The sequence below is a fragment of the Podospora anserina genome, chromosome 7 (assembly GCF_000226545.1).
Source record: "Podospora anserina S mat+ genomic DNA chromosome 7, supercontig 1".
NCBI lineage: Eukaryota > Fungi > Ascomycota > Sordariomycetes > Sordariales > Podosporaceae > Podospora > Podospora anserina.
The window spans coordinates 3,146,984-3,167,461 of NW_001914854.1; the positions used below are offsets into that span (position 1 = coordinate 3,146,984).

The following is a 20,478-nucleotide window of genomic DNA, read 5'->3' on the forward strand; positions in this document are numbered from 1 at the left end:
TGCGCAAAGGTAAATGGTGGCACCGCCACACGGCCTTGCTTCGAGTCTGTGAGGAAAACGTGCCACCTTGGAGAATGGTCGCGCGCAAAGTATGGGGACGCGGCCAATGGCGCAGAGATGGGCTCGTCAGGGGTCTCCTCGTAAATGGGTCTGCCCTTCTCGTCCTTGCCAATCTGCTTCTTGGCCTTGCGGCCGAGGATGGCGTCAAGGTCGTCTTCGGCTGGGTCGATATCCTCGAGATCCAATGGCTCAATCTCGGGCACGTTTTCGCTGCCTGGTGGCACGAAGCGGCCCTTGACGACGAGTGTGACGAGAGAAGAGGGGAGAATAAACTTTTCACCAGTAACCTTGAAGTATGCCTTGGCGACGCGGAAGAAGGGTAGCTGCTTAGCAACAGAGACGGCTTCGCGGTATTGCTCATCAGTGAGAAGACCCTTGCCGACAACCAGGCTGCGGCGCTTAGCGTCCGGCCTGTCCATAAAGTCCTGCACGTTGGTGTGAACCTTGGAGTCGCCATCGACAGCCTTGACAGTCGCTGGAGTAAAGTGAGGAAGCTGGAGAAGGGGCGAAGATTTTGGTGGGAGAGCCTGAATGAGGAGCTGGCTGGCGTAGTATGAAGACAGGAGAGGAGCCGTGTTCATGTAGGCAAGAGAGATGGCGGTAAAAGACTTGTTGAGAGCTTCGGCAATTGGGGCGACGGCGAACTTAGCCTTCTCCAAGATGGGGTCGTCAAGCTCGACGCGTCCGAGGTAGGCCCAGAGAAGAGCCAAGGCCTTGCGTTGGGGGCCACTTTCGAGATCCTCCAACTTCTCCTTGTCCTTGACAGAAAGACCGCCAGCGAGAGGAGAGAGCTCGCCCTCGGCAAGAATTCTGGACTCAACCTTGGACAAGCCAGAATCGGCCTTGTCGCCCCTGAACAGCTCGTCGTATTCCTGACCCGTGCTGAGGGCGCCAATGACGCCGCCCTCGTCGATGTTGTCCTTGTACTCCCTGAACAGCCGGTTGGCGCTCTCCATGAGAACGCCCTCCTTGGACCGTCTAAGCGTCCCGTACCACCATGACCCAACCAGGTATGGCAACAGAATACCAAAGAGCGCAGAGTACAGAAGCACAACATACTTGCCATTGCCGTCAGACACAATGGCCTTTGGCAAAGCAATGTTGATGCTATAACCCTGCTTGCCATCAGGGTTACCATACTGGATATAGTTGTTGCGCACCTCCTCGTCGGTCAAGGCCTGGTGGGCCTTGGTGATTTCGACGTAGCGGGCATTGAGATCGTCCATGGTCTCGTTCTTGGAAGCATCAGGCTTGATCTTGTCGGGGTGGAACTTGAGGGACAGCTTCCTGTAGGCGCTCTTGATCTGCTTCTCGGTGGCCGACTCGGAGATGCCGAGAATGTCATATGGGTTCCATAGCTTCTGCGTTGGCGTCTCGGTGTTCTGGATGAGGACGAGCATGTAGCCCATGACAACCCAGCCGACGGCCACGGCGATGATGAGCCATAGCTTGCGGTCCTTGCGCTTCTCCTTCTTGCGTAATGAGTCGACAACGTCGGTGTGTTTATGTTTGAAGCTTGTCCGAATGCGCGGGAACGAGGCGGCGGGGTCTCGCGACCTCTTGACGAGGATGTATGTAAGTGGGAGGGTGATGATGAGCGTCAGTGTAAAGACGAAGAAGGGCCAGAGGTAACCCTCCTCGTCGTAGGCGTAGTCGGTGCTCATGTCGGCGGTTCTGCCGAGTGGGCACGACTAGGTTAAGCTGGGTGTCACAGTCTGGTTGCTGTTGTTTTCTCGGGAGGGTCGTGAAGTATCAAGCTGCCAACAAGGTAGGTGTCCTCCGAAGGCGAGCGTGGTGTGGGCAATTGGGGGGAAGAAAAGACAAACTATGATCCAAATCCTATATTGCTACTACACCAAGGGGACAGATTGACAAAGGTTGGAAGTCAAAGTCCACACAACCTGAAGAGTTCGGGCGGGTGCTGGATGCAATGTGGCGGCTTCTCACAAGGTGCTGCTTGTCTGGACACTTTTTTCGCGGCCAGCGGCAGCGCCTGCCCGGAAGTGAATCGTGGCCTCGAAATCCAGAGCAGGGGGTCCAAGCTCCCTGGCTGCCCCCTTGGCATCAGCCCCGCCAACTGCCCGCCCACTTTGCCGCCTCTTGGCTCGGTGGCCATCGGTGGCTGCAACGTGACCGTCAGGTGTATAATTATAATGATTATTATATTCATATTCCTTTCCTATTCGAGCCATTTTAGAGCCAGTACCAGTACACTACGCTGTCGCACAAGTTGAACTTCAACATAAACTCAATAAACGCTGATCTGCTTCATCATCATAGCCAAGATCACAAGCATACAAGCTGCCCTGTCTACCCTATCTATCTGCAGTACTATGCTGAAACGAGGTATCGAGAGCAAAGAGTTCACACGCCATGAGAGGAAACCGTCAAAAAGGAAAAACTCATGATAAAATGCCATCGGGAACGCCTTCCTCCAATGATGATGATGATGATGATGATGATGATGATGATGATGATGTTGTTGTGATAGTATATGAAACAGACCGGTAGTCTATGCCCCCCTCCCCACCCCCGAGAAAAACGACGAGAAAAAGAAAACTATTAGACCCAATCTTTTAACCGATGGCGAGAACAGCAGCACCCCGTATCCATTTCACCTGTCTAGTCCCCCGGCTCCTCACTGTGCTTCCATGTATCGCCTGACCATAATCGTACACATGTACAACACTCCAGCCGTGATCAGGAGCACAGGCAAGAGCTCCGGGGGGAGAAGCACAACAGCAGCCATTCCAAAGAGCCCAATCTGGCGCAGCTTTTCAATCCACCTATCCTGTTCGTCGTCGGCCTCGGCCCTCCACGCCGCCTTGACGCCGCTCGCCTCTGCTTCATTCGTATGTCTGCTGTCTTGTTTCTCGTCACCATCATCTTCGCTCCCGGTGTCGGCAGCGTCTCGCTCGTCGGGTTGTCAAGAGTACTGAAAGTGGTGCGGGAATCCACCTCTGCCTCCGCGAGGTTGACCGCCACCGCCGTTGAAAGCGAAGCCACCACCTGGGAAGCCACCACCGCCGCCGCCTCCAAAGGGACCACCACCGCCCATCATGGAGAAGAGAATCTCGGGGTCAATGCCGCCGTGCATGCCGCCGCCACCGCCGAACATGTCAGCCGGATCTTGCAGGTCAACGCCGCTGTCATAACGCTCACGCTTCCTATCATGCTGTTAGCAAACAAGCTTGGTTGTCAAATCCCGGGATAAAACTTACTGAGGATCACTCAGGTTCTCGTAAGCCTCGCTGATGTCCTTGAAGCGAGCCTCGGCTTGCGCATCTCCAGGGTTCTTGTCAGGATGGTGAACAATGGCGAGCTTGCGGTACGCCTTCTTGATCTCTTGTTCGGTTGCCGTCTTCTCAATCCCCAAAATCTTGTAGTAATCCTTGCGCAGCGACTTCTTGAGCTCCAGCTCGGCTCTCCTAACCTCCTTGGCAACTGTTCTGTCCTCGGGATCGAGCTCGTGGATCGCCTTCCATTCCCGGACAGCCGCCTCCCACTTCTCGGCCAGCCCCAAAGCGTTGGCCTTGGTCTTGCGAGCCTTCAGATACGAAGGGTCGAGGCTGACAGCCTTCTCACAGTCGGCAATGGCCTCATCGTACTGCTTGAGCTTGATACGGCACAACGCCCGGTTTTGGTACAGCTTGGAGTTGGTGCCCTTGTTGGCGGGGTCAACCTCCAAAGCCTTGGTGTAGAGATCGAAAGCAGACTGCCACCTGCCGGCCTTGTACTCGCTGTTACCCTCCTCCTTCATCCTGTCGAGTTTCTGGACCACACGGAGCCACTTGATAGCGTCCCTGAAGTCGGGGTCGCAGTTAAGCGCCTGCCGGAAATGCTGGACAGCCTTGTCGTTCTCGCCAGTGGCATACAAAGCACGTCCACGCAGAACAAGAGCCTCAGGATCCCGGCTGTTGTTGCGGAGCAGGGACATGGCGATGTTCTGGGCCTCACCGAGAGAGTTGACGTCCGCCATCTTGAGAAGGGCCTCACCGCGCATCAGTTGCCACTTTCTTGGCTTCAGAGCGCCCATACCAAGCAACTTTTCGGCCATGTCCAGAGGGTGCAAAACCATAGAGGCGGCGGTGCCATCCCTGAGCGCTGATTGAGCAGCTCTGATATGACGGAGCATCTCCTTGGCCGGGGCCGTGTCCTTGGCTGATGGTGCTGGCTGGATCCGGCTGAAGGTAGCGATAGCCTCCTCTGGCTGGCCGGTGCTGGTGTAAATACGAGCCAAGCGCAACAAAATCTTGATGTTGTGAGGGTCCAACTCAACGGCCTTCTTGCAGTCTTGCAAAGCCTCAGTCCATCTGCACGCAGACATAAAAGCAGCAGCCCGGTTGCCCAGGTAGGTCGCCGAGTTTGGCTGAAGAACGACAGCTACACAGGGGAAAAAAAAAAAAAGCATTAGTCACACCCGCATCTCGACCGAAAAAATTGCGTTTCAGTGTTTGTTGGTGACCCACCTTTGGTATAGAACTCAATAGCATGCTTGTAATCGCCGGCCTTGAAAAACTTGTTGCCATCGTTCTTGAAAGACTCTGCCTGCTCAGCCTCTGATTGCACGGGGCTGGAAGGCGACGATCGGTGAGGCGGGGGAGCGGGGACGGCCTCGTCAGCCGGAGTGGCAGCACCGTTTGTTGAGGCGTCTGTACCGTTGCTCAAAGGCACCGTGAAAGAGTTGGTGTGAGGAGGAGCGGTGGGCTTCTGCTGGCCAGAGGCAGCCGCAGCGGCGCCGCCATTCACGGGGTCCTTTTCGACGTCCATTGATTTTCTTTCGGTCAGGCCAGACAGCTCGGAAAAACGCTTGTTGCGCACCTCGGGAGGCAGGTTGAGGGGATGCTCTTCGGGGTCGATCTTCTTGCGGCGGAAGGACGACGAAGAGATGGGGTCGGTTGCGTGCCGGGCAGAAGAGCGGGAGGGTCTCGAGGATGAAGAAGATGAAGAAGGCGGCTTTGACTCGCGCGTGGGCGGCGACGTCGACCGGTGTGACTTTTTGGTCGGGGACCGGGATGAGGATGTTTTGGGAGTGGGCGCCTTTGTGGGCGAGGGAGGGTGCTGCTGTTGCTGCTGCTGCTGCTGCTGCTGCTGTTGGGACTCTTGGATGACGGTTTCGTAGTTTGGAGGAAGATCCTCGTAAGCGTACGGTTCCTCCTCGTCCGGGGAGTTGGGCTTCTTCGAGATTTTGGAGAAAAACTTCATTTGCAGTGGGTTCCGCAGTGGCTTAACACTAAAAACCGTCTCACCCAAGGCCCTGATTGTTATACAGTAATTCTGCCGTTGGACCCAGTCACAAAAGACAGCAACAAAAAAGATGCCGGTGACTTTTGGCAAGCTGCACCCTTTGTATCAATGCAGCGGCATCAAGGCAAAAATAGGTGAATAGGCTGGCGGCAGGTACCGGGCGTCCAGGTACACCTTTTTTTTTTTTTTGGCAGGTCGGCTCAAGGGCTGTGCGGTGCAGTTGCGGCGGTGGGCGGAAGGGCGCGGGGGGGGGGGTTGAAGTGTGGGCGAAGCGGGAGTGTGGGAGCAGCCGTACAGTGAAGTTCTTCTGGTAGCTGGTGGAAAACGTGGGAACCAGGAGAATACAGAAGAAAGTGGAAAAGTCAAGAGGTCGGGGATGGAGTCAAGGAGTCAAGGAGTCAAGGAGTCAGAGCCAAATGGTCTCTTCCAACTCCTGGTGGATTGATTGAAAGGGTTTAGATGATTTTCTCAGCCGTCCAAGCAAATCAAGCAAATCATGGACACATGGACGATGGAGCCCTCTCCTGTGCCCCGTTCGGGTCTCTTCCAATTCGAAGAGCCACAGGCAGAGCCAGGCATCAAGCTGGCTGGCTGGGGGCAAAAGCGAGCGTTGCTCTGGAAATTTGGGACACCAGCGAGACCAGTAACTGGAGCAGTGATGCCATTTGTCAAGCACCCCCCAGCGATCTCCTGGTGAAAGACACCAAATGTCCAAGGCTGGTGCCCCGTTTGAGGAATATAAAATACAAATCACAACCGTAATAGGGGGGGTTGACACACTAGTTCTCGAAGCTTCTGTGGGTCGGCCCGTCCGCAGTCGGCGGCTTTTCGCTGTAATGAGCGGTCAGTTGCAAGGCTGACGTCCATATCTTCATCTCTCGATATCAAGATATCCATCAGTAGGTATCATCAGCCACTTCCCTTCTTTCTTTCTTTCTTTCTTTCCCCTCCCCTCCCCTCTCGGTACTTCTCGATATATAGTGCTACAGTCAGAAATAAATATGCTCGTCCAACCCGGCCAGATTGGAGGGATCATCCGCAAGCGCTTCCCGCGCCTTTTGGCGAACCGTCTGGGGAGCAATTTGTGACAGCCACCCAGCACAACCACACACACAACATTTTTTTTGGCAGAGGGTGACAATTTGGCAGTGTAGCAGTCCAAATGTGACGTTTGTTTAATTGGACAATGAACAGCAAATTCCCCGCCCTCCAGAAGCGCCAAAACTACACACTACCGAGTATTACCTAGCTAAGTACCGAACACGGTACACTACGTATCCGTGGTATCCTACGCATGCCGTTATCGTTACCAATGTCCTCGCCGTTCCTGTTGACCATGATAACTGGACCCCACAAACGCCCCTGCGCCTGCAATCACTGGTTGGCCACCATTCGTCCTCTGGCACCACCACCTCGACACACATTACGCCTCCTCTGAATCTTCCGACGCCCGTTCGCTGCCCGTGTTGTTTCCAACCACCGAGTTTACAAAATCCTGGTACCGGAATACTTCCCCCCGCTTGCCCAGCCCGCCACCCGTCTTGCTCTTGGTGAAGGCTCGACGGCTGGTGAAACCGTTGATTACCTTTTCGACGTCTAGCGATGTCAACGGCTGCTGGCCCGGCTCGGGCGCCGTGTTGAGCAGCGCGTCCCGAAGCTCGGCCACGTCAATCTGCCCGCTATCGTCGTCGTCAAATGCCGAGAAGGCCGATAGGAGCTCGGCGCTGGGCGACAGAGCCGCCAGAGACCCTGCTATCGAGTTCATGAACAAAGCCATCGTCATTGTTTGTGGCACCGAGGGAGGGAAGAATTGGGTGACCTCTGACGCGTTTGATGGAAGACCTTACACCATTGTTAGATGACTGTGCCAATTGGACCAATACAACGCCGCCTCTCACCCAATTGGTTCAACATATCCACGACATCCTCCCTATTCACAACACCATCGCTGTCTCTATCCAGAATCTGGAATCCCTCTCGCAACGTTCTGACTTGCGACGGCTGTAATTGAGACATGGCGCTCCCGTGACCTACTGGCCCGGTCTTGGATGCTACAGGTCTGGGAGAAAGGCGAGCTTGTGGAGTTGGCAGTTCGCGACCCGGAGAGGTTCGTGAGGATTTGAAGTCTAGCACTGGACTCGGGGGACCTGCTGTCTTTGTTGGCGATGCGGTGGGTGTGGTCTGACGTAGTGTGTTGGGAGATCCTGGCGACACTGGGCGACGGAAAGGTGAAGTCCGGGGCGACCCATAGCCCAGCGGGGATGGTTTGAATGGCATGGCCTGTGTCCTGATGTCAGTGGATTCAGATCCTGTCCTTGTCCCCACAATCGTCTCCTACCATCGTGATCTTGCAGAGATCTGTATCGACTTATTAGCGGTCAAAAACGCAAGGGGAATAACCACCTCTTGGTTTGTTGTTTTTTGAGGGATGCGGTCAGCAATTGCCAACGGAGCAACAAGACGCGCCAATGGCCTTTGTCTGGATCACTAATTTGAACAACAATAACGGCCAGAACAACTCAGTTTCGGCGCCTTGAAATCCAGAATATCCCCCGGTCGCTTGTCTGGCTCTGAGTGGGTGATTGATGTCGTCACTGGAGATCAACGGTCTAGCCTTGGATGAAAGTTCGATGGCGGGGACAACAAAAAGTAAACAAAGTGACCAGACAACCACCAACAGTGTTACATGGCCCGAGCGTTTCTGGAAGAGCAGTGACAGGGACCCTGGAAAAGATGGTGCGGGGCCATTTTCCAGTGACCTGTTTCTGCTTGCCGCGCGGGCATCGTGTTTCAAGGCCCCCAAAGACGCATGGGATGTACAGGGGGGAAAGGGGGACCCCTCACCTTTCAGCCGGTCTCTGCGTCGATATCGATAACAGACCCCTGTCAGGAGGTAGGTAAGCTGGAGAGAGGAAGACATCTCAAGAAAAGGTAGACATACACGCAAATGCAGGTTTCGGCAGTCTGCCTTTGCATTGCACAGCGGTAGACACGCGGGCAGCCGCATTAACCCCGGGAGCCAAGATCCAAGCCGTCGAGGGAAAGTCGGAGACCGGAGCCAAGTCACGGTCACCGTTTCCACCGCCCGATACCATACCTTATCCGTTATCCAGCAACGCTACTCCGTACCATTAGGATCCTCCCCGACTCAGAATCCTCCTCTTGTTGTTGTAAGACAACACGATAGCACAGGCCCGGCGCCGACCTTTAATAGAAACAATAATAGGTACAGATCCACGACCACAACCGCGGGGCACCCGGTGTCGATCTGTGCTCAGCTACCAACATACAACGGGGTACAGGCGCCAATTCGATGTGATCGAGTTCTCGGATCAATTGACACCACTCCACAAACCGATAGCTTGGATCGGGTCGCAAAGCAGTGTGTACCACCCGCACCCAGGATAGGATACTTGAAAGGATTTCGTGGGAATAAGGGGGCGGCAAACAAAAACCCAACACTCGAGAAATGGCATCGGCCGAACAACCGTTGCCCTATGCCCCGAGAACAAGCAGCATATCCGCGTTTGTAGAGGCCCCCCCCAGCGACTCCCACCGCCGATCATCTTCGTCCGTCCCGACGTCCAAGTTCGCCGCCGACATGTCTCAACCTCCCCCGCGCCCCGCTCGCTCCCCGCTACCCCATGGTTTCAATCCCGCCGACATGGACCGCCTATCCGACCCAAATGTCAAGGACAAGATCGTTTCAACCGGCACCAACCCCTCGTCGCAGCACAGCTCTCTCTCGGTGCCCCTTCCAAAAGTACGCCATGACCCGTCTTTGCGCCGGGCGCGCAAGCCGCGCTCTCAATACCCAAGGAGTAGCACCGAGAGCCACGTCGAGTACATCCTGGTCGCTTCGTTCGATATCGATAGGGGGCCGATCATGGAGCACCAGTATCCTGTCGCTATCACTGGAGATGAACATATGCTTGCGGAACTGATGCTTCCGGATCAGGCTCACGTCAGAAATCAGGATTGGACAGTTTTCTTTCTTCACAAAGATAGCAGCCAGGAAGAGGACGATGCTGAACGGCAGGCCAAAGAAAGTAGGCGAGCCCGGAGACGGCGCAGACGGGACCGGGCAAAGGGGATAATACATGAATCGGATGATGAGGACGACGGTGGTGAGGAGGACCTGGACGATGACGACGACGACTGGGATGATGATGTGTCAACCGATGAGGAGCCAGAAGGCGGCGAGGGACCGCCGTTGGTCTATGTGTTGAACTTGGTCAATACCAAGCAGGACAAAACGGTCAAGAGAGGTGCCGTGGTCAAGGCTATGGCTATTTGCACGCGGCATCCATTTCTTCACATATACAAGGTGAGATCTGACCAGGTGAATTCTCACGGCGTACATACTTACATTTCACTCCACAGCCCCTATTACTACTCGCTCTAGAAGAGTACTTCAAATCACCAGTACCAGAAACACTATCCATGTTGTTCAACGCCGTCAACGAAATGGACCTTTCCCTCATGCCAAAGCTCAGCCTGCTGGAAAGACACCTGCTCCAAGCCAGCGATAACAAGGACCTATTCGTCGAAAAGTTTGAGCGCATGATCCAAGCCCGCATCTCGGAAGAAACAGCAGAAGACGTGGCAGACCAGCCCTTTGACGCCAGCCGCAGCCCCCCAAGACGACCAGGTATCTTCCGCTCAGGCACGAAATCCTACATTGAAACTCACACGGGCGCCTACGCCGTGCCGCGGGACACTCACGAATTCGAAAGCAAAGTCATGTACAAAGGCATCCCCATCCCGATCAAAGTCCCCGTCGCCGTCATGCCCGAGACGGTCGGTGACTTCTCCCTGATCAAACTAATCCAAAACTTTTCGGACTCCCACGCCAAATCCCCCCAAACCTTTGCCCTTCATCCTCACCTAACCACCAACGGCCCGACAACCCACCCGATCATCGTCCTGGCCAATGCTCTGCTGACACAAAAGAGAGTCATCTTCCTCGGCCACAACATGCCCTCGGGCGAAGTAGCCGAGGCCGTCCTGGCCGCCTGCGCGTTGGTATCAGGGGGGTTGCTCAGGGGCTTCACCCGGCACGCGTTTCCCTACACGGACCTGACCAAGATTGACGACCTGCTCAACGTGCCCGGGTTCATCGCCGGGGTGACGAACCCCACGTTTGAGCACCACCCGGAGTGGTGGGATTTGCTGTGCGACATTCCCTCGGGCAAGATGAAGATCTCGTCCAAGATTGAGTCGGCGCCCATCACGGAGGGGTTGGTGTACTTTCAGCAGCAGAACCCGGCGTACGCGAACTTCATCAACGGGGCGTCGGCCGGGTCGGGGAGCGCGGCTGCGGCGGGGCAGCAGACGGGGGATTTGACGGGGGATGCGGCGTTCATGGCGGATATACTGAGGTGTATTGCCAACCGGTCGGGGGAGAGGGTGGTGAGGGCTAAGTGGAGGGAGTGGGTGCTCAAGTTTACGAGGATCGCGGCGGCGTTTGAGGAGACGGTTTTCGGGGCTAGTGCGCTTTATATCGGGAGTGATGGGGATGGGGATGGTGGTGGAGGTGGGGGTGATGGGAACCTGGGGCAGGCGGCGATGGGGCATGGGTACGTATGGGCCGATGAGGCGACTAAAGCAAAAGAGCTGGCGGGGAATGTGACGAGGATTGAGGGGTGGCGGAATACTAGGAGTTACTATTCGTTTATCCAGGTTTGTCTAACGCTTCTTTTCATTGGAAAGGGAGAATGGGGTTGCTAACGCGGGAGACAATTAGGACGTCGCTCAGTCATACACGGTCCGCCCGCTCAAGGGTTTGGATTTGGCACACATGCACGACCGGTTGCGGACGCAGAAGCTGACTCCCCAGCAGAGCAAGGAGATTTTTGAGGCGTTTTACAACTATGTCTGGTCTTATGATGAGATTTGTTTGCTGCTGAGTGTTGCGCCGGAGTCTCACGCGGGGCTGTTTTATATTGCCTTGGGACTGTTCCACAAGGATAGGGACGTGAGGGTCAAGACGGCCGAGTTGCTGGATAGGATTGCTGAGCATGAGGCGGGCCAGCATTGGTGGAGGAGCCTGAGCCGGTTTGAGAAGCTGGCGTATGTGAGGATTAAGAAGGAGGTTGAGCAGGAGGGGAGAGGGGGGAGGGAGGGGGGCGTGGTGAGTCCTGTTGATAGCAAGAGGGTTAGCTCTGGGAGAAGGGTGATATAAGGGCATTGTAACTAGGGGGTTGGTTTCAAGAGGTTTGAAATGATACGATTGTTGGAGATGTTAAGGAAGTTATCATGATGAAGCCCCCTCCCTGGGCTTTATCTTGTCAGACTATACAGTTGGAATCGTTGCTAGAGGTGCATGTCTTGCAGAGCCCCAAAGGTGGCTGGCTATGATTCGGCATTCGGGATCTGTTTTGTTCCCACAAGAGAGCTTGGCTTGCAATGACGGCATGGCACACGCATGGCACCGCATGGCAAAAGTGTGTTCCACCCTCTCGTCTTTTACCCCTCGTCGGCAGTCGATAAAGGTGGGGTTTCTCCTGTCACCCATTTACGTCTCTTGCTTAACAGCAATTACCATGACGAAAGTCAAACTGGGGAATAACAAGGGCGGGGTAGCAGCTGATAAAGGGGGGGTTTATTGACCAAAACTTATCTCCATAGCGGTCTTTAATAACAACTCTCATGTCCCTCATCTCGACTCTCACCCGTCGTCAACTCACTCGGCAAATCCCCCAACTTACTCACACCACCACCCGTTCCTTCACCACCACCGTCAAAATGGCCCTCGAAATCAAAGCCGAAATCACCACCTTCAACGGCAAGCTCTACAAGCTCACTCACCCCTCCACCACAACCTCAACCCCCATGTCCCTAAACCTCTTCATCCCCCCCTCCGCCCTCTCCAAAACCACCCCCGCCCCCGTGTTAATCTACCTCTCGGGTCTGACCTGCTCCCCGGAAAACTGCACGGAAAAAGGCTTCTTCCAACACCGCGCCTCCCAGCTCGGCCTAGCCCTCGTCTACCCCGACACCTCCCCCCGCGGCCTCTCCATCCCGGGGCAATCCGACTCCTGGGACTTTGGCGAGGCGGCATCCTTCTACCTTGACGCCACTGCCGATCCCTGGAAGGAAAACTATAAGATGGAAACTTACATCACCACCGAACTCCCCTCCGTCCTCTTTTCCTCCCCCCAGCTCGGTCCCTACCTTGATAAGGAACGAGTCTCCATCACGGGTCACAGCATGGGCGGACACGGGGCGTTAACCCTCTACCTCAAGCACCAAGACAAATACAAATCTGTCAGTGCCTTCGCCCCGATTGCAAACCCGACAAAGTGTCCCTGGGGGGAAAAGGCGTTCAAGGGGTACCTAGCCGGTGGACTCGAGGAAGGCAAGAAGCACGACGCTGTCGAGTTATTGAGATCGGGGATTTGGAAGGGGGGTGACCTCAAGGCCCTCGTCGATGTTGGCACCGGGGACAATTTCTACAAGAATGGGCAGCTGCTTCCCGAGAATCTGGAGGCGGTGGTCAAGGAGATGGGGTTGGAGGGGTTGAAGGTGAGGTATCATGAGGGCTATGATCACAGCTATTACTTTATGGCGAGTTTTAGTGGGGAGCATGTTGAGCATGCGGCAAGGCATCTTGGGTTGCTTTGAGGGGGAGAAAAAGGGTGGGAGGGGTTATGTATTGTATTTTGAAAGCAGGCAGGCAGGTTCAAATTCATAGCAAGCTATGATGGGGTTATTCGGGATTTGTACACTTTTGATTATCAAAACAGTGATCTATTCTGCTGTTTGCTCTTCTGCGTATTGATGCTGTGAGGATTGCGTCTGACTACCAATACAGCTTGTGATTGACAAGAAAGAAGCCTCTCTTCCTGCGACAGGTTCGTAACCCAGCCAACGACAGCCCCCCTTCTCAGATCACTTCAAAAGACAATCAAACGAAGTAATAAACCGGTCCCAGCTCACGGCCGTGAGGTTGTACCGGTGGGGATAGTCAGAGTCGACAGGTCCCATGGTGCAACCCTCAGGTGAGGTGCAAATGCCGCCGCAGACCTTGCTATATTCTTGTCAACATATATCCTGCCTCATTTAAATAAATAAATAAATAAATAAAGTAAAAAGAGACTCACAGGTAAGGATAACAAAAGAAATTACCGGGGTCTGGCGCAAAGGTGGCGGCGTTGTTCCGAAGACCGTCGGGGAGGTTGTAGCACCTGTTGAGTTGGTAGGTTTCGTGGGTGCAGACGCCGGTGGCGTTGGGGTTGGTGCAGATTAGGACCTGGACCAAATCAGCTATGAGGGGGTGATGATGGGAAAGGAAGAGAGGGGACTTACGCCGCCGATGGAACGCCGTGGTTTGGGGTGGGCGTCCAGGGGGTTTGCTTGGGTGGTCATAAGGAAGAGACCGAGGAGGAAGATGGCGAGTTTGGAGAGGGGAGACATGTTAGCTGTGATGGCGGTTGTGTGTGCGTGGTTGGTGGCTGGGTAAGAGAGAGTGGAAGGGTGGTATGGTGTGCTGCTCGGTAGCCTTTGTTTGGTGGACATCTAGAAGCTGAATAGTTGATTCTCTCGAACGGCCAGGCGGGCGAATCGTCCGAGTTCGGATGGCAGATGTGGAAGGCGCATTTTGACAGAACAGCCGCCTTCAACAAACGTCATGGCATTCCAGTGGTGGCAGTGACGTGGTGACGGGTGGCACCAGAAGGCAGGGTGTTGACTCCGGGTGTGCGGCTCTGTGCGAGGTTAGGTCAGGGAAGCGAGCTTGTGGGCTGCCTCGGATTGTTTGCTGGATTAGGGGTTGATTGTTTCACGGAATGGCGGCCTTGTTTGGCGAGTATCTGGTGTTCTGTTTTGCATCACGGGAGGGAGCCTGAGTAGGAGGGAGACGCAGGAAGCTTGTAGAGTAGAGCTCACTGCTTGTCGAGGTTGAAATAGACTGCGAGAGGGCTTTCAAAAGAAGGACGATATCTCAAACAATCTGGTGAGCACCTGGCAAGTCAAGAAGGTATCTAGAGCCCGTTCCACATATTCTACAAATTCAGCGTGGGTTTTGACAAAATCAAATCCACCACAGAGGAAAGAAATAAACAGCAATTCCCACCATAACATACATACATTCTACTCCCGTTCCATCACAACTCATCTTTACTTCCCCCATCCGCCACCTCCCCACCGCCATCAGGATAAACCCCCGTGTCCCAAACAACCAACCTCCCACCCCTCCTCCAATCCTCATTAACAAGCCCATTCCACCCCTCCCAAACCTTTTTCATCTTCACCCCCATCTTTTCTCCCTCACCCCCAAAAAACTCCCCCAACACCCCCTCAATCCCCTCAAAACCAACCACAAACCTCGGTATCTCCTCCCCTTTTCTCCCGTCACCCCCATCAAAAAACTGCGGCCACATCTCCCGCCTCAGAAACACCCCCCCATACTTCCCCGTCTCCGCATCCTCCGCGTAAAACCTATCCGCCTCGTCAAGATAGTTTTCCCGTTCAGGCGTCCCCGGAGCAGTATGCAACGGCGGCTCACAGGTCAACGCCCTAGCCCTCAGCCCCGGCCAGACAAGATGCGACCTCCACGGTGTCGTGTGACAGGGGGTGAGGAACAGGGCGAATAATTCCTTTTGTTCCTGTGGGGGAGCACTCAAAGAAAGGGAGTCAGGGTGGAGGCGCTCGTATTCACTTCTCAAGAAGGAAAGGACAGAGATGGGCGCGGGCTGGTGGAAGAGGGAGAGATACCCCGCGAGGAGGAGGTTGATGGAGAGGATGTTGGCGAGGAAGATTTTGTGGCGCAGCACCAAAGATTTGGATGGGGTGGTGGGAGGGGTGGTGAAGAAGCTGGTTACGTAGGGTGCTGCGAGGATGTGCAGGATGGGGAGGAGGGGGTAGATGAAGCGGACTTCTTTGTGGGAGATTAGGGAGAGGATGGTGATCATGCCTATGAGGGCAAAAGACAAAGTCTTGAGGGTGTTGGATGAGGTGGTGGAGAGGGATGTTGGACGGGCAGAGAGGAGGGTGGTGGGTTTGGCGGAGGTGAGGGTGGCTTTGTAGATGCTCAGCAGGGCAAAGGGGAGGAAGGTGGTGGTGAGGAGAGGAATGCCCTGGGAGAGGTAATAGTGCCAGGGCATCCGGCCGTAAAAGACGGCGAGGGACTGGGACATGTTGAAGTAGAGCCATTTGTAAGGAGGGAAGGTCCAAAAGCCAAAGTAGAGGCGGTCAGAGACGACCGAGATGGCGAGGGCAACGGAACCACAGAGGACGGTTTCTCTGAGGAGGGCAGGGAAGGTGGTTTGTGTGATGGGGGACTGACCGTCGAGAGTGAGGCGGGTGAGGGTCAGGGCGATGATGCCGAGCCAGATGAAGAGGTTTGTTGGGCGAAGGAGGACGGCGATGGCTGCTAGGAAGAGGGATGTTCTCAAGCTGTTGAGTCTCCCTTTTTGCTTCAGGCGCTCTTTGGTTTCCTTGGCATCTGCAAGGAGCTCCCAAGGCCAGTAGGAAAGAGCAGCAATGGTGAGGGTTGTCTCGAGAGAGTTGGAAAATGTTCTTGTTGAGCAGTACCACTGCCAGGGATTGAGAACGGTCATCCACAACTACATTCATCGTTAGATACACCCCGGTAGTTCAGATGAGTCGGGATGCTTACAGCAGCCCAAGGAGCATAACTCTCCCTCCCATAGACATCCATGGCCAGCTTCCACGTGTAAAAGTCTCCCAAGGCAGCAAACACAGACTGCAAAGCCCCTGGCAAAACCACCAACATGGAAGCGATGAAGGGTGGAAACAAATGCATGGCACTCATGACAGTCTCGGCAAGCTTGTACGCGGCGCCAAATACGGCTGGGTGAAGTGAAGACCGCAGTTGATATTCCCATTCCTGACCATATCAGTCAGCACATGGTTCTCATCAAATCCAATGAGAGAAAATACCCAAGTCATCCAAGCACCACTGCCTTCCCCAAAAGCCATCCTCCACGCCGGCTCCAAGGCCTGGAAATATTCATCTGGTTGAAAGAATGTCTTGACAAAAAGAGAGTTGATGAACCGAAATGCCAGCAACACACTGAGAATATCCCGGACTTGAGCAGCCGCGACCTGCGCGTGCACCCTGCCATCTTTCTCGGCTGGCTTTTCTATTCTCGGCCCTGGGGGTTTCTTGACAGTATCTTTCTCCATCTTGACCATCAAACACGACTCGTCAAGTGTAGTTCTCGACGAAGTTCGGGGGCCGCACCTAATCTCATCCAAAGTCGCGTCAACTGTCGGTCAGACAGACAGAGCTGCTTGCCATCTGGCAGCTCTGACACGGAGCACCCCTGCAGCTGATTGGTTCCCCCGCAGCCCTACCGAGCTTGCTGCGGTAATCAAGTGACCCACAATTGGATGAAAGCTCAAGAGATCCCTGCATTTCCCACCGCGCGCCCCTCCCCCGCTGGAACCACAGCATCGCAGCAATGGATGGATGACACCTTCTATCTATCTATCTATCTTTGATTCTGAAAGATATCCGGTATCGGGAATGTATTGTGTCTGAGTGCCTATCAAGTTTTAAGCTTCCAGTTTGTATGAATAATATCGCCACTTCCATGACAGGCCACACCCCTAGTTTCATGAGCTGAAAGACCCCGGACCTGTCACACTTTTAAAGGAAGGTTACAAGACCTTTCGTCATAAAAGCGGTTTCCTTCGGCATGCTTTTTGCGGGACTGTCCAAGGATGCTGGGCCCACGTGAGATGTTGTGAGCGTCTTGGGACTATCTGACTTGCACTTAGAGGTATAGTGTCGTTCGGTGGAATTGCATGATTGCAACGGCAAACACCTTCCGAAGCGGAGGTAGTGTAGGTTTGGGAGGGTGAAGGTAGGGAGAGGCAGGGTGAGGCGGGTTTATATATATTCCCCTCTTTTTCCTCTGCGATTGTTTTCTTTGTTTTCCCATTGCCTTCTTCTGCTTGGGATCTACATACATTAGTACCAATTGGCCATCCAAGGTTTTGTTGGAATTTCATAAAGGTGGCGTAGTTTTGACAACACTTTGTTTGTTCTTACACCGCTGATTTAATCTCCTCCCAGCGGGCAAACTTACCTTCTTACCTACTACTTTGTCTGTCTGTCTGTCTTCCCATCTACCGTCATATCTTGCCTACCTTTGAACAACCGCCAATTCAACAACCAATTCACCCAACTCCAAATACCACGAACAATTCCAACCATGGCCCCTCACGCCTCCTCCTCCTCCTCCTCCTCCTCCAACGACACTCCCCCCTCCTCCAACGACACTCCCCCCTCCTCCTCCTCCTCCTCCACCACCACCAAACCAACCGACCCCTACCACGCCTCCTCCACCACAACAGCCATCACAACAGAAAACACCTACGCAGCCCACAACTACTCCCCCCTCCCCATCGTCTTCGCCCGCGCCTCGGGCTGCCACGTCTGGGACCCCGAAGGGCGCCACTACCTCGACTTCCTCTCCGCCTACAGCGCCGTCAACCAAGGTCACTGCCACCCCGCCCTCGTCAAAGCCCTCACCGACCAAGCCGCCCGCCTCACCCTCTCCTCCCGCGCCTTCCACAACGACGTCTTTCCCCAATGGGCCAAGAAGGTCAGGGACGTGTTTGGGTACGAGATGGTCCTGCCCATGAACACGGGCGCCGAGGCGGTCGAGACGGCCATCAAACTGGCAAGAAAATGGGCGTACAAGGTCAAGGGGGTGGAGCAAGGGAAGGCGAGGGTGTGGAGTGTGGATGGGAACTTTCACGGGAGGACGATGGTGGCGGTGAGTCTGAGTGTTGATCCGGAGAGTAGGGATAATCATGGGCCGTATGTACCGCTCATTGGGGCGAGACACCCGAGCACGGGGAAGGCGATTAGGTATGGGAGTGTGGAGGATGTGGAGGAGATACTTGGGGAGTTTGGGAAGGAGACGGCGGCGTTTATCATTGAGCCCATTCAGGGTGAGGCCGGGGTGGTGGTGCCGGAGGATGGGTATCTCAAAAGAGTTCAGGAGCTGTGCAGGGAGTATAATGTGCTTTTGATTTGCGACGAGATCCAGACGGGGATTGCGAGGACTGGAAGGATGCTGTGCAGCGAGTGGGATGGGATCAAGCCGGATGTGGTGACGTTGGGGAAGGCGATCAGCGGGGGGATGTACCCTGTCAGTTGTGTTTTGAGCTCGAAGGAGATTATGGGGGTTATTGAGCCTGGCACTCACGGGAGCACGTACGGTGGAAACCCGCTTGGGTGCGCGGTTAGTATCAAGGCTTTGGAGCTGGTCGAAGAGGAAGGCTTGGTCGACAAGGCCCAGAAGCTGGGGGAGATTTTCAGGAGCGAGATCAGAGGGTTCAACAGCAAGATTGTGGAGCTGGTGAGGGGGAGGGGGTTGTTGAACGCGGTGGTGATTGATGAGAGCGAGACGAATGGGAGGACGGCGTGGGATTTGTGCATGTTGTTGAAGGAGAAGGGTGTTTTGGTATGTCTTTTTTTCGCCTCCCTTTCCTTTTCCGTTCCCGACAATGATAACTCACCACCATGCTGAACAGGCCAAACCGACCCACGGCAACATCATTCGCTTCGCACCACCGCTGGTCATCACCGAAGATGAACTCAGAAGCGCCCTCAAGACCATCAAGGAGGCGCTGGAGGAGTTGCCAAATGCCACCAAGCACGAGGCGCACTGATTATCATATCAGCGCACCATGATCATGAGTCACTCGCCGCTCACCACCACCACAGACATCGCTTTTCAGAAAAATCCGGGGAAGGATCTTGCGGGAGGGGGGAACCGGGGACGGCCCGAAGGAAGACCACCCGATTTGCTGGGGCAAAATGCGGGCAGGTGAAGAAGTCAGGGGGAACCGGAATATGTTCCCCGGGATCATGACACATCCTTTTTTCAATGGGGTTTCCTTTTTGGATGTTTTGATACCACTGTAAGCATTATTTAGATTGGGTAAAACAGCAGAGTTTGGCTCTTATGGTAGTATATGCATGGAAATGATACCGAGATGTTTGCATCAAGGAGATTGGACTGGGCCGGGCTGGGCTGGGCTGGGCTGGGCTGGGCTAGACTTGACATGAAGTCCAGAGGGGGTTTGATTGGATGGATGGATATTTGGGCAGAGAAGTACCAGAATATTATCAAGTCCCTGCCTAGTAGGATCAGTTGGATTGATTTGTTGTGTGTGTGTGTATGTGTGTATGTGTGTGTGTGTGTGTGTGTGTGTGTGTGTGTGTGTGTGTGTGTGTGTGTGTGTGTGTGTGTGTGTGTGTGTGTGTGTGTGGTGAAGTGGAAATGTGTTGGATGATTTGCCAGTGTCTTGACCGGAAATAATTTCCTGGAACCGGTATCTTTTCGGCCGGTGAGTGGTGAGTGATGAGTTGTTCATTCGATCTGTTGCATATAGATGTTTGGCTAAGGGGAAAGTGATGTGACAAGTTCCATTTGTAGGTGCTCTCTACGCCCGGGTTGAGTGGGTGAGGCTGAAAGTAAGAGTGGGGGAGAGTGTCTACCTAGACAAGAGACAGGGTACACTCCAGTTGAATCTATGTGCATGATACTTCAGCACCCTGATGAGACGAGCTATTATGGGGTATTCCTGTTCCTGTCACGGGTTCTGGTGACGAATCCTCGATGGAGGTCCGCAGGTAGATATTGTGTAACTTAACGCTATACAGTCGTCGGTCAGGGCAACTTTCTGACATGTCAATTTCCAATTGTAAAAGCTGCGAGTTGGTTTTTGCTATTCAGGGGATAGCATAACAAGCAGTGTAACAGAACAGTTGAGGGGACTGAACCTCTACTGGGTCAAATTATAGGCGATGTGTTACTTACCCCAGGGGTCCACATCAGTTATGAGTTGTTTTCTCTCACAAGGCAGAACCCAGCAATTGTCCAATCCCCACGGTCTAGCTGTTGTGTTGTCCTGTCGTGTAAGTTCAAGATCCATGCATACCTACACCTACCCGCTACTGCTGCTGCTGCTGCTGCCTTTTAGGCTTCCCTCCTCCCCAACCACCACACTACCTACATGTCCTTTTATCCAACGGGTACGGGTACACACACTCTCTGACACCACCATTGAGTCTCTGTTGCTGCTAAATCACACACAGTGTCCGTATTTTTTTCCAAAAGCTGGGTGTGCCCTTTTTAGCTTTTAGTGGTAGCCAATGAATAACCCTCCGTCCGCCATCATCAT

The 20,478-nt window shown here is 54.3% G+C and overlaps 8 protein-coding genes across 8 annotated transcripts, besides 6 other annotated features; 3 read left to right on the forward strand and 5 right to left on the reverse strand.

Annotated features, from left to right (window-relative positions):
- Nucleotides 1–2: 2 nt before the first annotated feature.
- Nucleotides 3–1,724, reverse strand: PODANS_7_10810 (uncharacterized protein; the record flags this gene model as incomplete). Its single annotated transcript, XM_001908414.1, has 1 exon — nucleotides 3–1,724. A coding segment is annotated over one exon (1,722 nt), but the record flags the coding sequence as incomplete, so codon positions are not given.
- A 699-nt stretch (nucleotides 1,725–2,423) lies between these two features.
- Nucleotides 2,424–2,441: a sequence feature (primer 7G15A).
- A 57-nt stretch (nucleotides 2,442–2,498) lies between these two features.
- Nucleotides 2,499–2,540: an STS (microsatellite 7G15).
- Nucleotides 2,541–2,653: 113 nt separating this feature from the next.
- Nucleotides 2,654–2,671: a sequence feature (primer 7G15B).
- Nucleotides 2,672–2,986: 315 nt separating this feature from the next.
- Nucleotides 2,987–5,265, reverse strand: PODANS_7_10820 (uncharacterized protein; the record flags this gene model as incomplete). The annotated part of the gene is made up of 3 exons (XM_001908415.1): nucleotides 2,987–3,227; nucleotides 3,282–4,443; nucleotides 4,530–5,265. 3 exons carry the CDS (start codon nucleotides 5,263–5,265, stop codon nucleotides 2,987–2,989), a joined length of 2,139 nt encoding a protein of 712 aa, XP_001908450.1.
- Nucleotides 5,266–6,730: 1,465 nt separating this feature from the next.
- Nucleotides 6,731–7,584, reverse strand: PODANS_7_10830 (uncharacterized protein; the record flags this gene model as incomplete). Its single annotated transcript, XM_001908416.1, has 2 exons — nucleotides 6,731–7,149; nucleotides 7,206–7,584. 2 exons carry the CDS (start codon nucleotides 7,582–7,584, stop codon nucleotides 6,731–6,733), a joined length of 798 nt encoding a protein of 265 aa, XP_001908451.1.
- A 1,192-nt stretch (nucleotides 7,585–8,776) lies between these two features.
- On the forward strand, nucleotides 8,777–11,491 carry PODANS_7_10840 (uncharacterized protein; the record flags this gene model as incomplete). Its single annotated transcript, XM_001908417.1, has 3 exons — nucleotides 8,777–9,634; nucleotides 9,691–10,989; nucleotides 11,066–11,491. The coding sequence occupies 3 exons, from the start codon at nucleotides 8,777–8,779 to the stop codon at nucleotides 11,489–11,491; spliced, it is 2,583 nt and encodes an 860-aa protein (XP_001908452.1).
- Nucleotides 11,492–11,958: 467 nt separating this feature from the next.
- Nucleotides 11,959–12,933, forward strand: PODANS_7_10850 (uncharacterized protein; the record flags this gene model as incomplete). Its single annotated transcript, XM_001908418.1, has 1 exon — nucleotides 11,959–12,933. One exon carries the CDS (start codon nucleotides 11,959–11,961, stop codon nucleotides 12,931–12,933), a length of 975 nt encoding a protein of 324 aa, XP_001908453.1.
- Nucleotides 12,934–13,200: 267 nt separating this feature from the next.
- Nucleotides 13,201–13,725, reverse strand: PODANS_7_10860 (uncharacterized protein; the record flags this gene model as incomplete). Its single annotated transcript, XM_001908419.1, has 3 exons — nucleotides 13,201–13,339; nucleotides 13,413–13,561; nucleotides 13,618–13,725. 3 exons carry the CDS (start codon nucleotides 13,723–13,725, stop codon nucleotides 13,201–13,203), a joined length of 396 nt encoding a protein of 131 aa, XP_001908454.1.
- Nucleotides 13,726–14,414: 689 nt separating this feature from the next.
- Nucleotides 14,415–16,467, reverse strand: PODANS_7_10870 (uncharacterized protein; the record flags this gene model as incomplete). The annotated part of the gene is made up of 3 exons (XM_001908420.1): nucleotides 14,415–15,875; nucleotides 15,929–16,159; nucleotides 16,213–16,467. The coding sequence occupies 3 exons, from the start codon at nucleotides 16,465–16,467 to the stop codon at nucleotides 14,415–14,417; spliced, it is 1,947 nt and encodes a 648-aa protein (XP_001908455.1).
- Nucleotides 16,468–17,492: 1,025 nt separating this feature from the next.
- On the forward strand, nucleotides 17,493–18,960 carry PODANS_7_10880 (uncharacterized protein; the record flags this gene model as incomplete). Its single annotated transcript, XM_001908421.1, has 2 exons — nucleotides 17,493–18,752; nucleotides 18,823–18,960. The coding sequence occupies 2 exons, from the start codon at nucleotides 17,493–17,495 to the stop codon at nucleotides 18,958–18,960; spliced, it is 1,398 nt and encodes a 465-aa protein (XP_001908456.1).
- Nucleotides 18,961–19,336: 376 nt separating this feature from the next.
- Nucleotides 19,337–19,354: a sequence feature (primer 7G9A).
- A 127-nt stretch (nucleotides 19,355–19,481) lies between these two features.
- Nucleotides 19,482–19,563: an STS (microsatellite 7G9 NON POLYMORPHE).
- A 62-nt stretch (nucleotides 19,564–19,625) lies between these two features.
- Nucleotides 19,626–19,643: a sequence feature (primer 7G9B).
- Nucleotides 19,644–20,478: the final 835 nt, after the last annotated feature.